At 34.9% G+C, this 21,911-nt stretch overlaps 2 protein-coding genes across 7 annotated transcripts in view; one reads left to right on the forward strand and one right to left on the reverse strand.

Annotated features, from left to right (window-relative positions):
* Positions 1-6,344, forward strand: part of LOC150079026 (ELAV-like protein 4) — a 193,203-nt gene extending 186,859 nt beyond the window's left edge. For all 6 annotated transcript variants that reach the window (XM_090383936.1, XM_090383938.1, XM_090383939.1 and 3 more), the window contains one exon: positions 5,093-6,344. In XM_090383936.1, coding sequence (XP_090240062.1) covers positions 5,093-5,414 — 322 coding nt within the window. In that variant the 3' untranslated portion in view covers positions 5,415-6,344. The remainder of the gene's footprint in view (positions 1-5,092) is intronic.
* Positions 6,345-17,860: 11,516 nt separating this feature from the next.
* On the reverse strand, positions 17,861-18,283 carry LOC150079027 (protein ZBED8L-like). Its single transcript, XM_090382925.1, has one exon. The coding sequence runs from the start codon at positions 18,281-18,283 to the stop codon at positions 17,861-17,863; it is 423 nt and encodes a 140-aa protein (XP_090239051.1).
* Positions 18,284-21,911: the final 3,628 nt, after the last annotated feature.

Consider the following 21,911-nt stretch of genomic DNA (forward strand, 5'->3'; position numbering starts at 1 on the left):
AAAACCGGAATAACTCACTAGGAACACTACACCCCCTCGCCTGAGATACGCCAACTCCTGTCTCGTTTGAAGAGGAATTTAGAAGACTCATTTTACAAGCAGACAAACCTGCTCTAAAGCACAAGCTAATTTGTAAAAATTACTAAAAGTTTATGCGTCCCTCTGACTTTATAGTGGTTTCGCCACTCCTTTAACAGGGTCTGAGTTAGTCCTGTGTTAGACGGGAGTAATTACTAAAGGGAGCTGTAGTTATCCGGTCTCAGACGGAGGGAGTAGGATAACCCCCCCCCCCCCCAATCTGAGTTATTCCGTGATTTTCAGCCGTTACCATTGAACGGTCTCATGGACACTCGTGCGCCAGTGGCTGCTTCAGTAGGGAATGACAGGAGGGATCATCTCCCAGAGCCTGAGTAGGTTAGAATAAATGCTGTGTTCTTTGATTTTAATTCAATTACTGTTCATCACATTGTTATATACTGCCGCTCCCTTATAAAAACAGTCTGGATTCAGCACTTAACTTTTACAGACATAATGCTCTTCAAACTGTATGAACTGGCGCACTGTAGCCTGGGTAAGTCAATGCGAAATTACCGAGAACAAAAGTTTTGAGCTTTCCGCAATAACTTTGTTTTTTAAAACATTTAATTTTTTTCTTATTTTTATTTATGGTGATTGTGCTTCAGTTCTATTTCTAATAGGTCGCTTTTTTAATGACTGCCACCAACAAGGCGTTGGATGCCTTGGAAGGAACTTCATGAATTTTATCTCTAAAACGGAAGAGTCTAATTCTAGATGTTTTTGCATTCTTAAATGTTTAAAATAGCTCGAAACAAAGCCCTTTACAGATCTTTCCAGGCACACGTAGCATCTAGATAGATTAAGCGGTGAATAAACTTGTTTTGATGAGCATTAATTTATAAAATAACTATTATGAAACATTCAATGTAATCAGTGTTGCCAAAATATTGAAATTAAAGTTTTCTTTTAGCAAATTAAAGTTAGTGTTGATGATCAGTTAATAACGGTGTATCTTAAGATACCTCGTAAACAATTATAAAGGAGTTCATTTATTTTTTATACAGCTATATAGTAATTTAAGGTAATTGCTGATTTTCTTTTTTTTTATAAAATCAGCTTAAGACGATTGTCTGTTTGTTGAAGCGATTAAAGAGCCTTAGTAGTTAGATTTATTGATTCGTGTGAAAGATAACTAATATTTGCTAAACTGTAATATTTTCAAATCGTGATGTGTAATGATATTCAAACGAAGTTAAACTGCAATTTAAAAGCAGGTTTTGGTCATCTTGTTCTATATGCCCAACTAAGAATTTACAAATCTCTCAGGTTAAGTTCGATGATAATTGGTAATGCCAAAATTATTTCTGGCGTTTTATTTTTCTGGCCTCTTAATTTGAGTTATGCCTTTAGTTTTCGGTCACTCACTTTCTTTTGTGAGTATGTTGCATCCATTTGATTTCAGATTGCATCTTTAAGTGGACGAATACTTAGAAATGGAGACAGCAGCATGAGGTTGGTTGAGGAACCAGTCCCTAGAGAAGATGCCTCAATGAAATGCATAAAGGAAGTCAGTGTATCTTTTCCAGTACTAAATATTAAGCTGATTATACTGGACCATCTAATATTGTGGAGTTTTCCCCTTATTCAAGAAATGAAGATGGAATGTAGTTTTCTCTCTGCATCTCTTCTTCGAAACGTGGATTACCATCGTGCCGAATTACAGAGAATATTTTTAGTTGCATGTGATTATCAATGGAAAAGGAATAAATCAATTCCGATTATGGAAGTTACTTTTCTCAATTTTACGGATTTCTCCATATATTGAAATAATTCAGTACTGACTCTCAATCAAGAATGAATGACTTAAGGATTCATAATAGGGGCTGGTTCTTCACAACTCAATGCGTGCATCCCATGCAGGTAAGGAAATGCTGGCATTTCTGGTACGATTTTTGATTAACTATAACATAATTAGCACTTAATGTTTGAAAATACGCAAATATGTGTTCAGTGAGTTTATATAATTTTTCATTAAACCTTGATCAAAACTATCAAACCCACCTTAGCCGCTAGTCTTGCATTACTGGGTACGGTATTAAATTCAGTGGTGTGTGTGTGTGTGTGTATGTGCTGAAAACAACATATTTGCATACTACAACCTTCACACACACAAACATCTGTTATCTTCGATCCACTGTTTATCACGAAAGAAAATGAAGCATTCCAAAAGTTCCTTCCTCTATTCTTTTTCACTTAAAAACCGTTCTCGTTCAAGTTAATAACAACTTTTCATATGCATCGCCATTAATACAAATCTACTGAAATTCTATGGCCTTTGTAATATTTATCTTAAGAAGAATGGACTTCAAGAGAAGTTTTACTGGTAATCATTTCATTTGAGTGCATTTTACCACTTTTTTTTTTAGCTCGGAATTAAAATGGCAAATGATCCATACGATCAAAACCTTTAGTGACTAAATTGTAAATATGAGTAGGCTTCTTTCCATGGATTGTCTTCAAGATAGGCGACATTGAAGTTCACTTCAATAAATAAGTTTCGTTATGATAACCTATATGTTATATACAAATAAATAGATATGAAGACACAGTTTAACCACGTGGAGTTGGGATAAAATAAAATTGCATTTGATTGCTACAGTAAATCCTCGCTAATGCGGATTAATTGGAGGAAGGTCATCTGGATTAAGCTATAATCCGGATTAGTGAAGCAAAAGATAGCTGTAAAATACAAAAACAAACTTAGAACACAAATAAATGGGAACTTTAATGATATAGGTTGTGCTGATGAATATAAATAAAAAACATCACTGTAGAGCTTTTACTTAAAAAAAATTATAAAAATACAATACAAATATCTATAGATAGATGGATAAATGGATTGTCTTTTTATACATTTATCGGGCAGCGTTGGCGTCACACGCCAACACCACTGTGGACAGAATTTTTCATATTTCGATCCGGTTTAACTGTAACCGGATTATCGAGGGTTTACTGTACTTGTATATGATACAAGTACAGTAAACCCTCGTACAGTAAAGTATAGTTTTTAAATTGTCAATCCATGAAGTTTCAGGGTTCTGTCATTAGATCAAAAAGGTCGGGTGAAGTTGTTGGTTAAAAAGGAAAGAGATTTAGTAGATCTGGTGGATAATTACATTGGCAATTAAGGTGACATCAAAATATTATGCGATGAATCCTGAAACGTCACTGCTGACAATTTTAGATGTTTGTATTTCATGTAAGTGTTAATAAATCCCTCTTTTCTTTTCCCATTACGTGTTAAAAAAGTTTTTTTGTTTTTTCTTTCTCATACATTAAAATTACATATGCAGTTTATCTTGATGGATAGAAACTACGTATCGCAATTTCCTAACCATATTAGAAGTTTGGTTAGATTTTCTTCAGCGTATTTCCCAACTGTGATTTTATAACCATATCTAAATCAGCCTTGAATCCGATCACCCTTTTTAAGCTAACATGAGGATATTAAGGTTTAAATATTAGTTGGACATATATTTAATCCTAAATTTGATATTAATTGACTAATCTAATTGTGGCTCACAAAATACCAGTTGTCTATCATTTCTTAAGCGCGCAAAATTACTCACAATAAATTTAACGTAGTTCTCTTTCGTGCATCACATAAGAATGATCTAAACTCATTTGACTCTCTCCTCTTTGCACCATTCGTTACGTAGTCGCCTATACCTTAACACACTACACCTTCCTATAGTTTATGAGAAATCGCTCCAGAATGCCAGCATCATTACCTTACTGGGTTTAAGTTTTTACTTTTATTTTGTTAGTTTTATTGGTTGCACTAATTTTGATAAGTTGGTTTTGCTGAATTTATTGACATTAAAATTTGCCTGACTTTTCTTTTATAATTTACTACTTTGAATTATTTACTAAATCATTGAATTTTTTTGATTATTTGCGTAGCATAGAATTGATATTGTATAATGTAAAAGATCTTTTTATCTATCTCTAAAAAGAAAAAGTTTAGTTTTTATTTGTTTGACTACATTAGTCGTTGCTCTGAAACTAGCAGGAATTTCAAAAAGAAAACTCCTTCCTTAAGGGTTCTCCCAAAACTGAATAGTCTTGTGTTGAGTAATGTGCATTTTCCTTCTCTATCAAACAATCGACCAATGAATACAGGCTTTGCATCTGTCTACCTTATCCATGCGACCAATCCTCTGTTTTAAGTTCAACTGCAGTGGCATTAACAATTCATGATCTACTATATCAGGGCTGTGTTTGGCCTTAAATCGGTGAAATACTTAGTCATTCTATCACTTGCCCATTAGTGACCAGGTCGCTATCCATATTGTCTTTTATGTAACCTTTGATTCTCATAGTGTTACTACATGTATACCGTACAATATGAATGAACATTAACAGATGACTGGTCTTGTAAAGCAAAATTGCTGATATTTGTTGCAGGAAGAAATTTTGTATTTTAAATTGTTTTAATATTACATTTGATAAAAAAAAAATTTTGTTTTGCAGAATTTAACTTCCTTTCCAATACTTTTCGAAGTTAAATTAATTTAAAGATTTAGGATACTTTATCGTCAATGTACGAAGTCTTAACTAACCGTTTAGGATGTGAGCATTTTAAAAGAATTTCAAAGATGTATACTTTGAAAAATTACGCACTTTATTAATTTATAAAATCCACTGTAGTAAAAAAATATAAAATGATTTGTGCAGTCCTAATTTGTGAAGTCTTCACTGCAGTAGAATAAGGTATTGAATTTGCTTTCTGTCAGCACTGATGTGCTCACCAAAGCTGATAAGAAAAACGCATTTCCCATTAACATTTTAATTTGTAACATTTCAATATATTAATGTGTAAGACGTTGCATACAGCTTATAATTGACAGGTTACGTTAGTTGAAATTACTAGTTTGTATTAAAATGATTGTTATTAAGAATGGGAATAGCTGTTCCCTAAGTTATCTATCCACATCTTAAATGATATGGTATTCTTTAAAACATAAACGGTGCAATTTCATTTGGACTTTCTTCCTCCCCTATTTTCTTGCAGATATTCCCCCCTGGCGGGCGACCTCTTGGCCAATCCACTGCTTGCGGGCAATGCCATGAATGGATCAGGATGGTGTATCTTTGTCTACAATCTGGCCCCAGACACAGAGGAAAATCTTCTCTGGCAATTATTTGGTCCTTTCGGGGCTGTCCAAAGCGTCAAAGTGATCCGGGATTTGCAGACCAACAAGTGCAAGGGATTCGGTTTCGTCACCATGACCAACTATGACGAAGCTCTAGTGGCTATTCAGAGCTTAAATGGATATACTCTCGGAAACCGAGTGCTCCAGGTCTCTTTCAAGACCAATAAGTGTAAGACATAAAGACCTACCTCTTGGCGCCAGCCACAAATTGAGGTGTGTTCAGGGGATGTCGGGAACTATTTACGAAAAAAAAAAAAAAAAGACCCGAAACGCCCCCCTCTTCCCTTATTCACACCTCCCCAAGCGACAGAAGCCGCAGGTGCATCACCAGCAGATTGTCCAGAACCTGTCTGTTGGTGATGCGTTTCAAATCTAGTCAATTGGATCATGAAATTGCTGTTGCTACTTAAATCTAAAATTTGGGAAAATTTTTTTAAAATATACACAAAGTTAAGACCTGTATGCCTTATGGCATACGATAAATCTTTTAGAAGCACATTTTCGTGTGCTTTTTCTCTCTAGGCCTGTTAAAGTATTCGGTTAAAATTCTTTTGTTAAATTATCTTGGGGTTGTGTGTTGGCAAATAAAATGCCAAGAAAATATTTGGCTAAGTTTTCTTTTATATATATATATTATATATATGTATACATTATACAACTTAATTTCTTTTCTGACGGGGATGAAAAAAAAACGCTAACTTTGAAGCGTAACCACCAGGTGGTACGCTCCAGTGATCTCAGAGACCTCTTGTGGTAAGGGGACTGTTTATAATTAAAGTGTTGATAATGTCTAGTCAAGCTACTACCAAAAGATAATATATAATGCCACACACATACCTTTTAAAATTATCCCTTCTCACATTCTAAGTAATGTATTGTTAATATTTTTTACTTTTAACATTGAAATATATATTATATATATTAGTAGGTATAAGCACTATTTATTGATAGATTCCTTGTCTGGGTCTGTTGTACACAGACATACATACCCACACATTCCTTTTTTGTATTTATTAGTAGTAGTAGTGATATGTTTAGAAAGATGTTTCTTATGTTTTCTTATGTTTCAATGTAAGATGGCCTGCATTACTTAATTGATATGGGATTAGTTATGAGGTGTTTTCTTAGCAAATATGAGTTCTGTTGTGAAAAAAAGAAAAAAAAAAGAAAACCAACCGAAACAATCCTAAGTTAAGTTATTTTTGTTTTGTGAATTAAAAGCTTTGTTTTGTGGGACTTCATGGGTTTTGGTTTTTGTTTATTTATTGAAGTTTAATTTGCACTTCACCATATCACACGTACTTTTTTTGTAACTTTTTGCACACGGCACTTTCAATAATCCTTTTTAAGTGTTTTATTTAATTTCCTCCCACCTTTCACTTATCCCTTTACCCCAAGTTCTGACAGTTTGGTGCATGTATTTCGAATGGGTTTACGTAGAAATAAACAGCACCAGTCTATATTCCGTGCTGTTCTATACTTCTAACATCGATACTTCAAAGATCTTTTTGGACGAGCCAACTGTTCAGCCACAATATTAACTTCCACAAGAGAGGTCTATTTTTGTAAAGAAAAACCTAGAACCGTCGGTAGAGGAACTTTTACCTGGATAAAAAAAAATGTGGTGAGAAGCTAAGCCTAAGTCCGAGGCTTTGTTTAGTGGTGAATGCCTAATCAACGTGGACTAAACCAAGTTGCCTCTTCTAGATCTTCCACTTCGGTTTAATACCCTCCTTCGCCGGGTACTGAGGTTTTCTTACTGGGCTTTTTGAGGATTTTTGGGGAGACAGTTTGCTATAAATTCCCATTCTTTAGTGTCATATTTTGGTGTGTCCAGGTGGCGCTTTTTAAAAACCCGTTAAGCCCAGCAAGAAATCTAGCATGGTCACAAACTTTGTACATACAGTGGATAAATATAGTTGAGGTAGTACATTTTTGATAAAATGGTAACGTTGATGACTAAAAATGGGGGGGTTGTACTGGGATTGTGTTACCAGTCACGTGACTGGGAGAGCATTCCACTTTCTAATCAACGAGCGTTTTAGAATCACAGCGGGTAAAAAAAATAAATAAAAATATATATCTAACATTCCCACTTTGTTGATGACAACCAAATGTACATTAAATATTCTTGACCTTTGAATCGTTGATCGTCTTCCGTATTGGGAAGACTTTGATATAGTGGCGCTGTTTCGAGATGGATTTTTCCTTTTTCTAGGTTTAGTCAGTTTGCAGGGGTGCTTTTAAGGCACCTCAAGTAAAGAGATTTTAACAGGTGGTGCTTAGTGTAAGGTGCAATACAGTATGCAACTTTCTTGGGAAAATTTTTGAACACGTTAGCATCTTAATCTCGAGTTTTGCCGCTGTTTGTTGAGACAAGCCACTTTTTCTCGTCAGATTTTTTCCCCAATGGAGTACTTATTAGTTAGGTAATTTCCTTTGGGTGTTATTTCGTTCATCACGTCATTGGGGACTGAAATGTGCGCATATAATCTGAGCATTTTTGCTCACATTAACCATTGCCTATTTCCATCTTTCTCTCGCTCTTATTAAGTTGAATTCATCCTCCCCCTCCCCTCGTGTTTGTCCTGAAAAGAAACTGGGTAACCAGACCAGTGTCGGCCTCCCTTTTTTACAGGGATCCTCCCGAGAACATTCCATTTTTCGAGGTATTTTGGTACCTCTTCACCCCATTTTCGATGCAATAAAAGTAAAGTACCCAAGTGTAGTGGCGGACAGAGAAAATCTTTCCATTCCCCCTTCCCCCCTTAAACCTACCCTCTCTGCAAATATGGATATGGCAGTACAACACAAACAAGCAGACAGAAGTTTTAGGCCTAAAACTAGTAAACGATTTTTTCCGTTTTACGGCCTGATCCTCGTCTGTTCCTTGTTGTCTGCTATCATCCTAATTTATTTTATTTTTTTCTATCTCATTGTACTTGCATTCTTGAATCTCATAACTTATTAGTATTTTCCCCTATTTGTGTCCCTCTGTGTTACATTTTACACTTGGATTTTTCAAGCCGGCCATTCTAGTTAACGCATCTGACTGTATCCCATCCCCCCCATACACACCCATTCCATTCACCCACCAACAATACTCAATATTTTTCGAGTGGTGGCGGTCTGTGGTGTTTAATTTATTATCCTTACCCATCTCCCTCCTTCCCCTTCACTCCAACCATAATTTCCCTTAACCAAACGAATCTCACCAACTTTCTACTTAAAAGAAAATTTGCATGAAGTTTGGTCGGCAATTCTAGTCAATATTTAAGTAGCCATTTTGATCGTATTGTAGACTTAATAGGTTTTGTGCTTCACTGTGAGACGTGTTATTTTTCGCTAGCTGTAGGTGTTCAGTTGTTACGCCGTATGTCAAGAAGTAGCTGTTTTTTCCGTAGTCTCTTTTGGGCTAAGGTAAGAGTTTTTCCATTATCATCTTTGATGTAGGGACGCCCCCTTCCTTCAGATGACTCAGGGCGGCCATCTTTTTTCCTGTATCTTTAAATCTACCGTTTGTTCGACCATTGTTTATAACAGTCGCATAGTCAATTTTTGGTGTCTTTGAGGAAAACCAAAAGAGATAAAGTTCACACTCTTGCTTGCTCGCTCGCTCACTCTATCCCCAAAACTTCTTGACAGTTTAAAAATGGTTATGTTCTTTGCGAGCTGTACCAACAACCTTTTTCTTCCCCTCCCCATACCGTCATTGATGACTTTTTTTTTCCTTAAGCCATCGACGGTCCGGGGGGTACGAAACTTTATCTGCGCCTTTCTCACTAATCCTTTAACTGGAATGGCCAAAGTTCTGTTTCAGTAGAGTTTGCTGCTTCACAATTTCCGAAGTTTAATAGGTGCGGCTCTGATTTTATTAAGAAAAAAAAAAAAAACAACCTGAAAATATGGCCAGGTTTTTTGGCTCTGTCTGTTACTAGAAGAAACTGCCATTGAAATGTAGATTGTAAAAAAAAAAGACCTAAAACCCGAAGGGTGTAACGAGATTTAAAACCCTTTGTAAAAGGATACAGGTGGCCAGTGTTTCTTGGCGTAGTTTGACTGTACTGCAATATTTGTACTTTTTCCATGTTGAAACTTAATAAATTTCCACCATCCTGACTTCTTGAGTCTTTCTTTCACATTTCTCAGCTCGCTAATTCTTTAACAGCATACATCCAGTGAGATGCAACCTGTATTCTCGTTCCTAAAATTACAACTAATTTTTCTGTTCCCAAATATCTAATTTTTAAGCTTATGTTTTGAGCTTGCAAGGGTCACTTAAGTTTTCGTTATTAGTTTTCAAAAAAGTTTCATTTTGAAACCTTATCCGCGACATTAATGTTCAAGTGATAATTCAGTGAACTCCTATTTGAGGTTATTTAGGATTGTTTAGAATAACTTGGAACATATCGCAGTTATGAAAATGAGGGTAATTCTAGTTTATCTAGGGACTTTTCTCCCAACAAACTAATAACAACTTTTGTGACCCTTGTTAAAGCTTTATAAACTGGAATCCAACGGATCACTCACACAAAAGCAGTTCGGGGTAGTCCTCTTCATAAACATACTCCATCAATGACTGTATTTCTAAAATGTATTAGTGAACCAAAGTTTTCTAATCGATTTTCTACAGCTCATAATTATTTATACCCTGGTATACAAAATTAATGTTAATGTCCTTTTTATACTACATTGGCATTGGATCACATATACGAATTGTAAAATTCATTTCTCAATGCCTAATAATACAAGGAATTATTTCTATAAACATTAATTTTGTAACACCAGTGTTCTCATACATGGAAATACACACCGTGGATGTGCAGTTCCCATTAAATAGTTTTAAGGTGTTTCCACAGCGTAGCTGTAAACGCTGCACTACGATTCGGACAGTTTTATATATTTCTTACATCTGTGTATAAATGAAATTTTTATAAAAATCGAAAGATGTTAAACTTAATTTCTTATTACAATTTGGAAGCCGGTAAAAATTTGTTTTCTTGTACCCTCGCCTGGAGGGAAAAAAAAAAAAATCTTGTTTTGGATAATTATGATGGCGAACGTATCGCTCCACTAAAACAAAATTCCTTGGAAATTTCTGGTGTTTATACAATACCGACGTCATCCGCTCCTCTTGTGCCAATCTGCTATTAAAATAGGGAGCGGATAATATCATCCAAGATGCCTTGAATGTTCATAAATATATGAAATTTCTTCGTTAACTGAAGAGTAGGATGTAATAGAGGAAATGTCCTCAAGCGCATTGGCCTACAACACAAGTTTTATGGGTATCAGCATCCTTTCATTTGGAAAATGATCTAAAGTAATGCCAACCCCCCAATGTCACATCACTATTTCAGTTTCTAGGTTATGATGGAATCCATACACAAAGTTATCTATCCGGTCTGAGCGAATTATTGGGCCATGCAACTTCTACATCCACAGTCCATTATTTCTGGCCCTCAACAGGGAAAGGGGAAGGGAGATGTTACGGAATCTAATCCCTCCTGTTAGTTTCGTGACAAAAGTACTTCCGAACCCGTCCAGCCATTGCTATTAGGGATAGTCGTTTTTGTGGGCTTCTCTTACTTTGGACATTTCTTGCTGTTAATCATCACCGGAGAAACTTCACTACTGGAGAGCTAAATCATATACCTCGTATGAAGTCTTTAAAGTTTGAGAGTGGACTTCTATCAGTGCCAAACATGCTTACACCTGCTCATGTGACTACACTGATTTGCTAAAGTGAATTTTTTTTTTAATCCAGTGATTGCACATTGACGAACATCCAGACTTTTCACTTGAGGCATCCAATGTATGACTCGTGCTCATAATGTTCATATCCATGCCGCTATTACAGAATACTCGATTAGGTGCTCCTTTTGAAACCGGTAAGGTCCACTTTTTGCACTCCGAGGTTACAGCTCGTGCACAAATAGGGACAATCAAGCTTTGTATACCAATATTACTTGGAAAAAGTCATCTGTCCTTTTGAAAAAGTAGTCCATTTTCAATAACTGTAAACAAGTTTCCTTGTGTAAGACCGTGCGTTGCGAAATGTGCATTGTGATTTTAGTTCAAACTACAGTACTTGGTTGCTTTATAATGACGGCTTAATCCGATTAAGTTTCAAAGCTTCCAAGGTATTTATTTTCACGACGAAGTTGCTTCCCGTGCATCATATCATAACCCCTTCAAGTTATATAGGCTGGCTCCCATAATTTATAAGAAATATTGTATATTCAATTGGCTATATTGCTCTGGAAATTATTTCCAGATAATATATGTTAATTTGTAGTCTCAGATACTGCAAAACGTTTCGACTCGTTGGCTATCAATAATATTTATAAAATCAAGCATTCTCAGATGAGACAGACTACGTATCTTCCAGAAAAGTGCGCTAGATAAAACAACAAAATACCTCAATCTCTAGAATAAAATGATCTAGGAGAATTTAAAATATTCCAGCAAAATTTCAGGTAAGTAAATGACAGAGAAAGAAATGGTGTTGTAGGACTGCGCGGCAGGCCTAAGTAATGTTTTATAGCGATGCATGAAATTATATCCAGTTTGATATTACTGGAATTATTTCTTTCAGGTACTTGTTTTTTTTTCTCGTCAGAAGCTAACTTTCATTAAATCGATATACTCTGAAATATTTATTTTTTATTATTTAATTTTCGCGCACTTCAAGTGAAATTAAAATCTTGGCAGCATTGAAACGTAGGCAGAAGAGAAAATAATAAACCATTTCCCCATATAATTTTGCTGTTAATGAATAAACATTAACTTGTTTTATCATGTCTTATCAACCTTTTTGTAACAAACCTTTGGTTTTCTCAGCCTATTATAAAAGGACAAATTCTATTTTAATTAACTTTGTGGACACGAATCTTTTATTTGAATTGCTTATCATTTTTGTTGAAAATGTTGCCACCAGTCTCAAATAACATATCAAAGTTTTCTGAGAATGGGCGATTTATTCCGAGTTATATTTCCTAATGAATTTTCATTTATTTCATATTAACTATCCATGAATTAGTGAATGGTAACGCATGAATTACAGATCATAATTTATGAGAATATTATATTACGATTACGTTTCTTAAAGTGAATTATAGTATTAAAAATTGCTTTGTAATGGATTCCTCAGAGGAATTGAAGTTGAGATTCGCAGGATGTGGTGTTTTTTTTTTTCCCCATAAATTATTAGATTTTGATATACATTTCACGTTCATATAATGCAATAACTGATTCTCTCGGTGATATAAAGACTTTAGATTGTGAAATTTTAAAGGAACTTAAGACGCTCTTATTTCGGAGTATTTTACAGAAAATTCGTATTTCAGCTACATTATAAGATACAAAACTACTATGTAACTTGAACTATGCGAGAGTATCTCAAATTCATAATCGTATTTGAAAGTGCACACGAACGTTATAAATACAACGAATTAAAATATCCGCAACTGTGGTTCAATTTTTTTCGTAAGAGATACTTAACATGGTGGGGGAGTTGACCGCTGTTATTCATTTTGGAGTGAGGATATAGAGTATAAGGGTTTTGAAGGCTCAATCTTAGTCCTGCCATAACATCAATATGAATATAACTAGTGACATGTCTGAAAACTTTTCCTGAGTGACCAGCAAGTAGCTTTAATCCCAATCGTCCGACAGCTTATGGACAAAGCACGACTATTGTGATGTCAAAAATCTTCGATACTGGCAACATCACTGCAATTAGCAATATGGGCCGATCTATTCATAGTTATCTGCGAATCGATAAAAACCTTTTAATGTTGAGGAAGGTGTAATGTCCATAATAGAAATTAGTACTTGACAAAAACTTTTCGCATTCGAAATGTTATTTCTGTAGTCTGTATTAATATTCTATTTTGAGCTTTCCCTTGCCGATAAAATTCACTGAGTGACGTCTTATTCAAACTTCAAGTTCGGTAACTGAACAGAAACCTTCGTATTTTTCGAGTAATTTAGTCCAGTTTTATTAAATGGGATTTATTGAGCGTGAAGCCTTTTTCAAGCTTCAGATAGTTCTGTCGATGTATTAAAAATGTCCATTGCCGATCATAAAAGGGATTTTGTACTCTGCTTTCAAGACACATCGAACTTTGTCGGTACCGACTTGTTTTTTTCTTTTAGACAACTGTACACAGTTTGTCTTGGAAAAATATTAAGTTGAAAGGAGAAAAGGTTTCCTCTCTCGCTCATTCTGAAAATATTTTAACATAAGTTAATGGTCAAAACAGTATTTCATTGGAATCTGTAGATCTGTCAACTGTTAAAGGAAGTTTAAGAATAGTCACATCCAACAATCAACCACATACAGTTCAACAGATCAAATCATTCAAATTTGTAGTGATCTCATCTCTACTTTGTGGTGTGTAAGATAATTTGTTTACTAGTCTTAGTTCCTGTTAATATAAAATGGGTGTAGAGTAATTTGTGCTCTTTATTGCTTTCTTATTTAATATTTAACCTTGAAAAAATTCGAATACGATTAAAGTGGGTTGAATTAGATATTTAACCTTGGAAGAGTTGAATATTTTCAAGTTATGAAGTGATATTTTCATAATCTTGACATATCATGTTTATCTGAGACTAAGATGTTTCATTTATTTCACAAAAATCGAGGAACATTGTATATTCGCGTAATAGAAAATTTTCTTACAATTGTTGGTGCCATTGCAACTAATGCGAGTCAATCGAAGTTACTACGGACACCTAAAAGTACCACTTAATTGGCTTCGCAAGTGGACTCTCAGCTAAATCTCAGTGATTCAAGAGTGAAATATCAATTTCCATATTTATGTATGAAGTGGAACACCAGCAAAGTCGATTATGATGGTGACAACTGAAAACATTCAGGAGTTAATGAAAAGAAGGTAATTTGCACTCAAGTAATTACTGATCGGTGTAGGTAAAACTTCGCTATCTGTTTTCCAAAGTAGACAAAGGCGGCTGTGAAGTCATCTTAGTTTCAGATAAATAAGGTATTATGAATACTCGCATAAATGCTATTGTATTTTCATAAATACATAACTAAATAGATATTTACCGTAGACTTGCAGTATCTTTACTGCAATCAAGTAGAAGCAGGCTTTCATTATTTAAAAAATACTTAATTTTAAAAGTGAGAACTTAATGCAACTTCTTTTTAGTAAAGGAAACAAGCATGTTCTTGCTGTTTCATTCATTTATGCTGATTTTGTACAAGCGCAAGTTTTTTTTTTTTTTTCTTTTTGTGAGCCTTCGAATTCTCCTCTGCTCATTTTTAAAGAGCCTTGAATATTGCCTTCACTCGTGTTGATCGCACGATGCAAAACCCGACTGTAAAGCCAAACTCCAATAGGCTAAAATAAAGCTTACATTGTAACTGCAGTCAGGTTCATGGGAAAGGGAAAGGAACTGTCCGAATTTCCGTAAAAGAATCAATAGAATATTCTCTTAATGTGAACAGCAGAATTTCATTGAGGTAATCGCCTTAGAATGCATTTTTAACCCCTGCATTTGAAGTAATTGATCAATCCTGCCTTGATATCCAGTAAATAACATAGGTTGGGGCTTAAACGGTCCATTAATATAATAAATTATCAGCCTTAAACCTAGATATTAAAATTTATAAATTTGGTTAGCATATAATGAAGCCCGACTTTAAGGTAACTGATTAAAACCTCCAATTTTAAAGGTTTCGGCTACCAATTTCCCATGAATACATGTATTCGTGGCAATACCCTCTTCTGCTGTTTGAAATATGACCCATCTAGTTTTGATTGTATAGAAAAGTATTTCGGCAATTTATATTTCTTTTGTTGCAACATATTTGTGAACAGTCTTATTGTTCACTAGTTTTTAAAAGACGAGATGAAATTGCTGTTTAGTATGTTTAACCAAATTGTATTATGTGGACATTTTCTGTAAGTTCTTAACGTAATAAATTTTAGTAAATTGATTTCTGTATTCGACTAATTAAGTGTTACTTAATTAGCCGAAACGAAATTAGTTAAAATATTAACTGTTTATATATATATATCATCATTCATTATTTCTCAAGGAAAAATTCTCTTATTACATATTCATCATTACCATTTTGAGAATGGTATTAAATACTAGTATTTATCTTTCTAAAATACTAATAAATCGAACAGCAGTGTCGGGATTTCTGATGGTGAGAAAAGCAATGTTGAGCTGTATAAATTATAAAAACCGAAAGATAATATCGGTGAAAGTTTTCGACATTCTCATTTTTTTTTCGAGTCTTAAGATAATTTTCAGTTTATGATTTATCAAGACTTGGAATTTGCCGGCTGGCAGCTTTTTAAATAGTTCGCTAATTATCTTGTGCAAGAACCCCCCCGTAGAAGTGCAGTAATATTATGTCCATTGTTTCACTAACCGAGAACTGTTATTGGAGAACTTGAATCCAATTACTTATACTACCAAAGATCTTCCATCAGCAGACCCTAAACGAATATTCAGGACTTCCTCAACTATGCAAAATTTGTTGTGTCCTTGCTCAATGATGCATTTTTATGTAAGAATAGTGTTTCAGGTGTATTGTAATATTAGTTTGAAGAATTCAGGTAAGATCATTAAATGAACACAACACAGCGTTATGTTGAATTTTTCAGAGGGTGTTTTTGAGCTCACAATTTCGTCCCTTGTCCATATTGAGTTCTAGAAAACTCAATGAGCATCTAAACACTTGAAGTAATCAAGGATAAATAATTTCTAAGATGGCCGCCAAGAACGTTTGTTTGTGGTGATTCGCATACGATTTCTAGAAGTTTTGGCTCCTTATTCAGTCTGTATTGTTAATCTGAAACTTCCTGTTGATTTTTACCATCTAATTTTGCTGTTTATTGCTGCTGCCAAAATGTGCTCAAGGAACATATTGATGTTAGTCGATACTTTTTAACTTAATGCCTTCTACACTCTGTGAACTGTAGAGATGTTATAAATAAACTTTAATTGATTTGAATAAGTTGTCTTATTTTCTACATTTTCCACATAGTTGAATGTTGTATAAATTGCAGGTTACATTTTACGCTTTAAATTTGTCTAAGCATTCAAATATTTTAGTATATATGACAATGACTTGTACTACAAATTACACTTTGAGGTTCATTACGTGTTTTTGTATATAAAATAAATGATAATTTGGAAAATGTTCAGCAATACATGAGTAAATGTTATTATAAAGGTCACTTACAAAAATCTCATTACCAAACGTAAAGAAACTGAATAAGGAAAGTATTTTATTAACAAAATTAGAGAACAATTTTGATTTAGATGTAATTAAAATGCTATATAGAAGGCTGCAATTTAAGACTTGGACTTCATTACTCAGCGAAGTATTCTCCAAAACGTTTCGTAGACTCGTACATAAACTTGCCAGTTTAGAACTTGTTTGTATGAACCTATGGGCTTCGAGTATTCAAAAGAGAAAGCAAACTGTTTCTGTTTAAGACGAAAGTTAATTGTAGTCTTATGCAATCAGTTAATCTAAACTGATTGCTAAAATTCAGTTGATGTTTACTTCAGCTAAACGTCATAATTAACAAAAATGTTGCAAATCATTTGTTGCAACTTGTTAAACTGTGAAGTAGGCAGTTGAGTCGATAGAAGCTCTTCTTTTGGCTGTTATCTGCCGTATAAGAGGTAATACCAATTTGATTATTGTGTCTAGATAAATGCATTGAAAAGCAAGCAGTTTACAAAAATATTGTCTGAATTAGGGTGGCGACAACTAAGACAACCCTTCACCTTCAGTGTTACAGGTCCTGAAACATCAGACAAATCCATCTCGAACAAAATATCCAAACCGTCTTTCGCACACAATCCGGAAAGGACTATGTGCGAAATTGTGTGTATTAATGGAGTCTCTTCATGTTGGTTGCATCCTGCCTCTAATAATTCTAAGGGAAGGAGCTCAGTTTGAGCCTTTCCATGCCTCTAATTTCTGGAGTATTGAGAGCAATTTTCTCGGTTGACCCTCTAACTCAATTTATATAGACAGCTCCTGCGGAGCTGAAACGAATTAAAAGAATCCCTCTTAAGCCAGTGGTTCTCAACCTGTTTATCCCCATGCACCCTTTTCACCATATGTCAGAATGTTATCCCCCTTTCAATCTTTTATTTTTGGATTATTTTTATAGTGGAGATTTACAAATTTAATAGCAATAGAAAATGTTGATGGATTTTAAAACTTGAATAAATTTTTTTTATATTAAAACTAACTACTTAACAGACTAAACTGAAGCATATACTTCAATAAACAAAAGATTCAATAGAATTCCAGGGTATTGTAATTCAGTTTATTCAGATGAAGATTACAGTCAATGAGAAACCTGTGATTGTTTTTTGTTCGTCAATTTTTGGATACTTGAAATGACACAACGCAGGTCATTTTCAACCTCCGATCTACATCGTTGCTTCGTTTTCATTTGCAACAGAGTTAAAGTCTGATTCACAAAGATATGTCGATAGCTATCCATGCATTGCTTCCATTTCTATTTCTGCCACTTATGGTTAGGAATCACACATCAAAGGCCAAAATTCTGTGATTGATTTCTCATCGAACATATCTCTTGCTCCCGAATCAGTCTTCAACTCCAGAAATTCATCTTCACAATCAGAACTTTTTCAGCTGACAATTTGAATGGATTTAGCACTAAATACAACTCCTCATCACCGAGTTCAGGAAAATATTGGCTGAATTCATTTTTCAGTGCTGTCAAATGCTGCAAAATTTCATGCTTTGCAAATTCGGGAAACACTTGGTCATCACCACTAGCAACAAGAACTGATGGCAGTTTCTCAAAAGTTGCAACATTTATTTTTATTTTGACCTTTATCTTCCAATTTTCCAGCTTGCTCTTGAAAGCTTTCAAGGAATCAATGAATTTTATGATGTTTGTATTCCTTCCTTGCATATGAAGATTCAGTTTATTCAGCTGCTCAAAAATGTCAACCAAATAGGCAAGGCGCATGATCCATTCCTCATCATCCAACCAGGCAAAAGATTCCATCTTACACTGTACTTCGAAAAATAAACTGAGCTCAAATACTCATACTCGCTCAGTTACACTTCCTCTTGAAAGCCATCGAACATTTGTGTGGAAAAGAAGCAAATGATGGCCTGCATCCATGTCAATACATACTCTCTTAAAGTTGAGAGCTCCTCATTTGACGAAATTTGAATTGTTTGATCCAAAACCTTCCCTAGGGGAGCTGGAAGCGTTTTTGAGGCCACTGCGTGATGATGGATCATACAATGAATGCCTTTCACTTTTGGAGCTCGCTTTTTCACACTACCTTGAAATCCAGACTTTGTTCCCAAGATAGCTGGTGCTCCATCTGTACAGCACCCACAGACATTATCCCACAAAAGATTTTCTAATTCAAAGAAAGATAACCTTTTACAAAATATGAGGCCTTGGTTATTGTTTCAAGAGGAAAACAAAAGAAAAACTGCTATTTAAATGAACCTGAGTGAACATTTCTTGCAAACACCAGCAACTTTGAGCACGATGTCACATCAATCGATTCATAAAGTTAAATTGAAAATAAGCCAAATGCTGCAGACTTGATCTCCTGCACAACTTGATCCTTGATGTCAATAGCTATGTCGCTGATTCTCCTTTGAACAGTACTGTTTGATAGCCAAACTGTTGCAATTTTTTTCTCCAATCCATTTCCCAAAACCACTTCCATTTTGAGAGCGCAGGGTTTGATCAAAGTTTCCCCAATTGTATTTGTTTTTTTCTGCTTTGCTATTTCCAGTGCTGCGATATAAGAAGCTTCAGTAACCTTGTGGTTCATTTCTTGGAATGTTCCTGTTGAATCCAGGTTCATCTTTTTGAGAGCATTCCCATAACGTTCAAAAAAGCTCTTGTCCTTGTGTTGAGGATGAACATTCTGAAAATGTTGCTTCAACTTCGTTGGTTTCATAGAATCATTTGACAAAGCTTTGCTACAAATAACACATTGAGGCCTTTCTGCTCTATTGATGATGATCGATATGAATCCATATTGAATATATGAATCATCGTACCCCCCTTTTTTTTTTTTTTTGACACTCACGATGGGCTCCAAAATCTGTGCATAAAAAAACAAGAAAAAGTCAAATATATAACTATAAATGGAATATTTCCACAGATAAAGTGAATCTTTATTTTTAATTTAATGTGACATCCAATAAAGTGATGTTCTGTAGAATCGTAGTTTGTAGAAAGATCAATATTCCAACAGTTTGACAGACTCAATCTGTGGTCCCAATTACCGCCCAACCCTAAAATCCCCCCTGGTTGAGAACCCCCTGCTCTAAGCAATACGAACGTTGTTGTCAAACATCTCGCGTAATGGGACTGGAACTTCACAGAGAAACACGAAATTTTCTGTTTCTTTGAAACAGAAAAAAAAATTAAAAGTGCTTTTCAGGGCACTTTATATTGAAAACCGCCTTAAAATGTATAAAGTAATTGTGACAAAAATCCATAAAAATCTTCCCCCACTTTTTTTTCTTCAATTGCTATGCTTGTAGGTTCAATATCTGCATTTTGGTTTCTCGCAGGACAAAATTTCGGTTTTGACTCTTCAAAAATACATGACACATGCAAGATCTAGGAAAATATACAGCAGCATTATTACAGGGGCTGATAGCATGGTTACTGAGTCAATACGATAGAATTGAAGGCTGTCAAAATGGAATGAGTGTAGTCTACGGATGTGCGATGTAGGGATTCAACTACCGAAATCTAAAGAAGGTTGAAGGACCCGCGTAGCAATTCACTATATATACAATTAGATGACGCTGTACTAAAAAACTCACAAAACTGGTATGATAAGAGAGTACTTAAGCCTTCTAACATTTTTTTTCCTATATATTCTTTCTATTTAAAATACGTATCATTTACTCATGCTACACACCCTTCTAACTGAGGGGATTTCTATCTGTCAATTTCTTCTGTAAAATATGAAATTTGGTGGGGTGAGAGGACAGTTGGCTTTTCACGTGCCGGTTGGGCCTTTCATGTGAAATAAGAATAGCACTAAGTGAACTTAAAAAGTCAATTTTATTGTGGACGAAGTTAATTACCATTAGTAAGCTAAAACTCCCACACAACTAAAGAGTTGGCGACGTTTCTCAATTCACTGTTGGATCTTGTCATCGGGTCCAATTGAGAAAGAATGAATGTGTGCAGGAGGGAACGATCAATAGTTAAGCTACTGATTTCATTCTTGATTACAGTAGATAAGATTCACTGAATTCTGAAACGTAGCCAGTTAACTACGTAATCTTACTGTGGGGAAGCTAGCTTATTAATGGTAAACTAACACTTGCTTACAATACATTTACTTTATAACGATTATCTTGGAGTGCCGTTCGTTCTTCATATTAACATTTATTTAAAAAATAATAAACTAAGTCCTGTGAAATAACTCTGTCGGCGCTTGATCACTAAAACATAGGAGAAAAAAGTCCCCAGGCTTGGTGATTAATTAATTTGACTTGACACTGCGCGATATTTTATAATGGATTTCAAATTCTAAGATCACTTAATTACTAATGTCATGAAGCAAGGATGTCCAGCTGGCAGGCCGATGTAGCCCTTCAAATTTATGCGGCCGTGAGCCTGAATAAATAACATCCAACTATAATTTCTCAAATGACCACGAGCATATCATTTTTCCAGTATTGGCAGCCCAGTGTGCGTTTCTTTGCTGCTACTCCATAATGAGTAAGATGACCTTTATCTATTTATTTTTTTTTTGTTTTCAGTTCTTAAATTTATGCGTTAGCACTAACTACGTCAGATTTCAGAAGAAACATATTCTAGTAGATAGGCGTATTTTCTCCTTTGTTTTAATTTCAGCTTGAAGGCGGATTGAGTGAAGCTACTACTCTTTATGTAGAACTGAAAATTTCGCAAAACTTTCTTTTTAAACATTTGGATGTCAAGAGATGTATATATACTTTGCAATATTCTTTATTGGAACTGTTTTAACTATAGCTGTGGGTCTGAGCATTTAAAGGGACAAAAATATACATTATCTATAAACAGTAGTTTATTACTACCAACAGCTTGGGGTGGGGGAGAAAATGTACGCAAGAAGCAGTCCCATTTAAAAAAAAAAAAAAATTCTGTTCAATATCAAATAGACATTCCCAATGACGATCATCATTTCACTAAATCTACGAGGGATGTCTGAAAAGCATGGTGCAAAGACACCCAGCAGGAAACAGATGCTCACAATAGAAACCCCATTTCCTTACTGGGAGAGAATAATAGGTATTGTAACAGCCGAGTGAGCGGTCTTTGTATTCAGGCAGTCATTCCACTGCAACGAATACTCAATTTACGATGTGTCTGTTCCGATAACTTGTATCCCAGTGGCAATAATTGAATCGATACAGCACCTTTGTTTACCTTACTTCCCGGCCCGCTCTCGTATTTAAGATTTTAAGGTGTAGGATCAATTTTTATGAAACTGTTCCACAATACTTCTACACCCGATGTGCCTCGTTACTTAAAATCTGTAATACAAATGTAATGGACGTATGGAATTAAGCTCACACACGCCAGCTTACCTTAAGTAGTTGATATTTTGAATTATACGGATAACACAACTGGTGTCTTAAACTGAATCGTATTA

Source organism: Mastigoproctus giganteus, chromosome 10 (genome assembly GCF_048544385.1).
Source record: "Mastigoproctus giganteus isolate SK-2022 chromosome 10, ASM4854438v1, whole genome shotgun sequence".
Lineage (NCBI taxonomy): Eukaryota > Metazoa > Arthropoda > Arachnida > Uropygi > Thelyphonidae > Mastigoproctus > Mastigoproctus giganteus.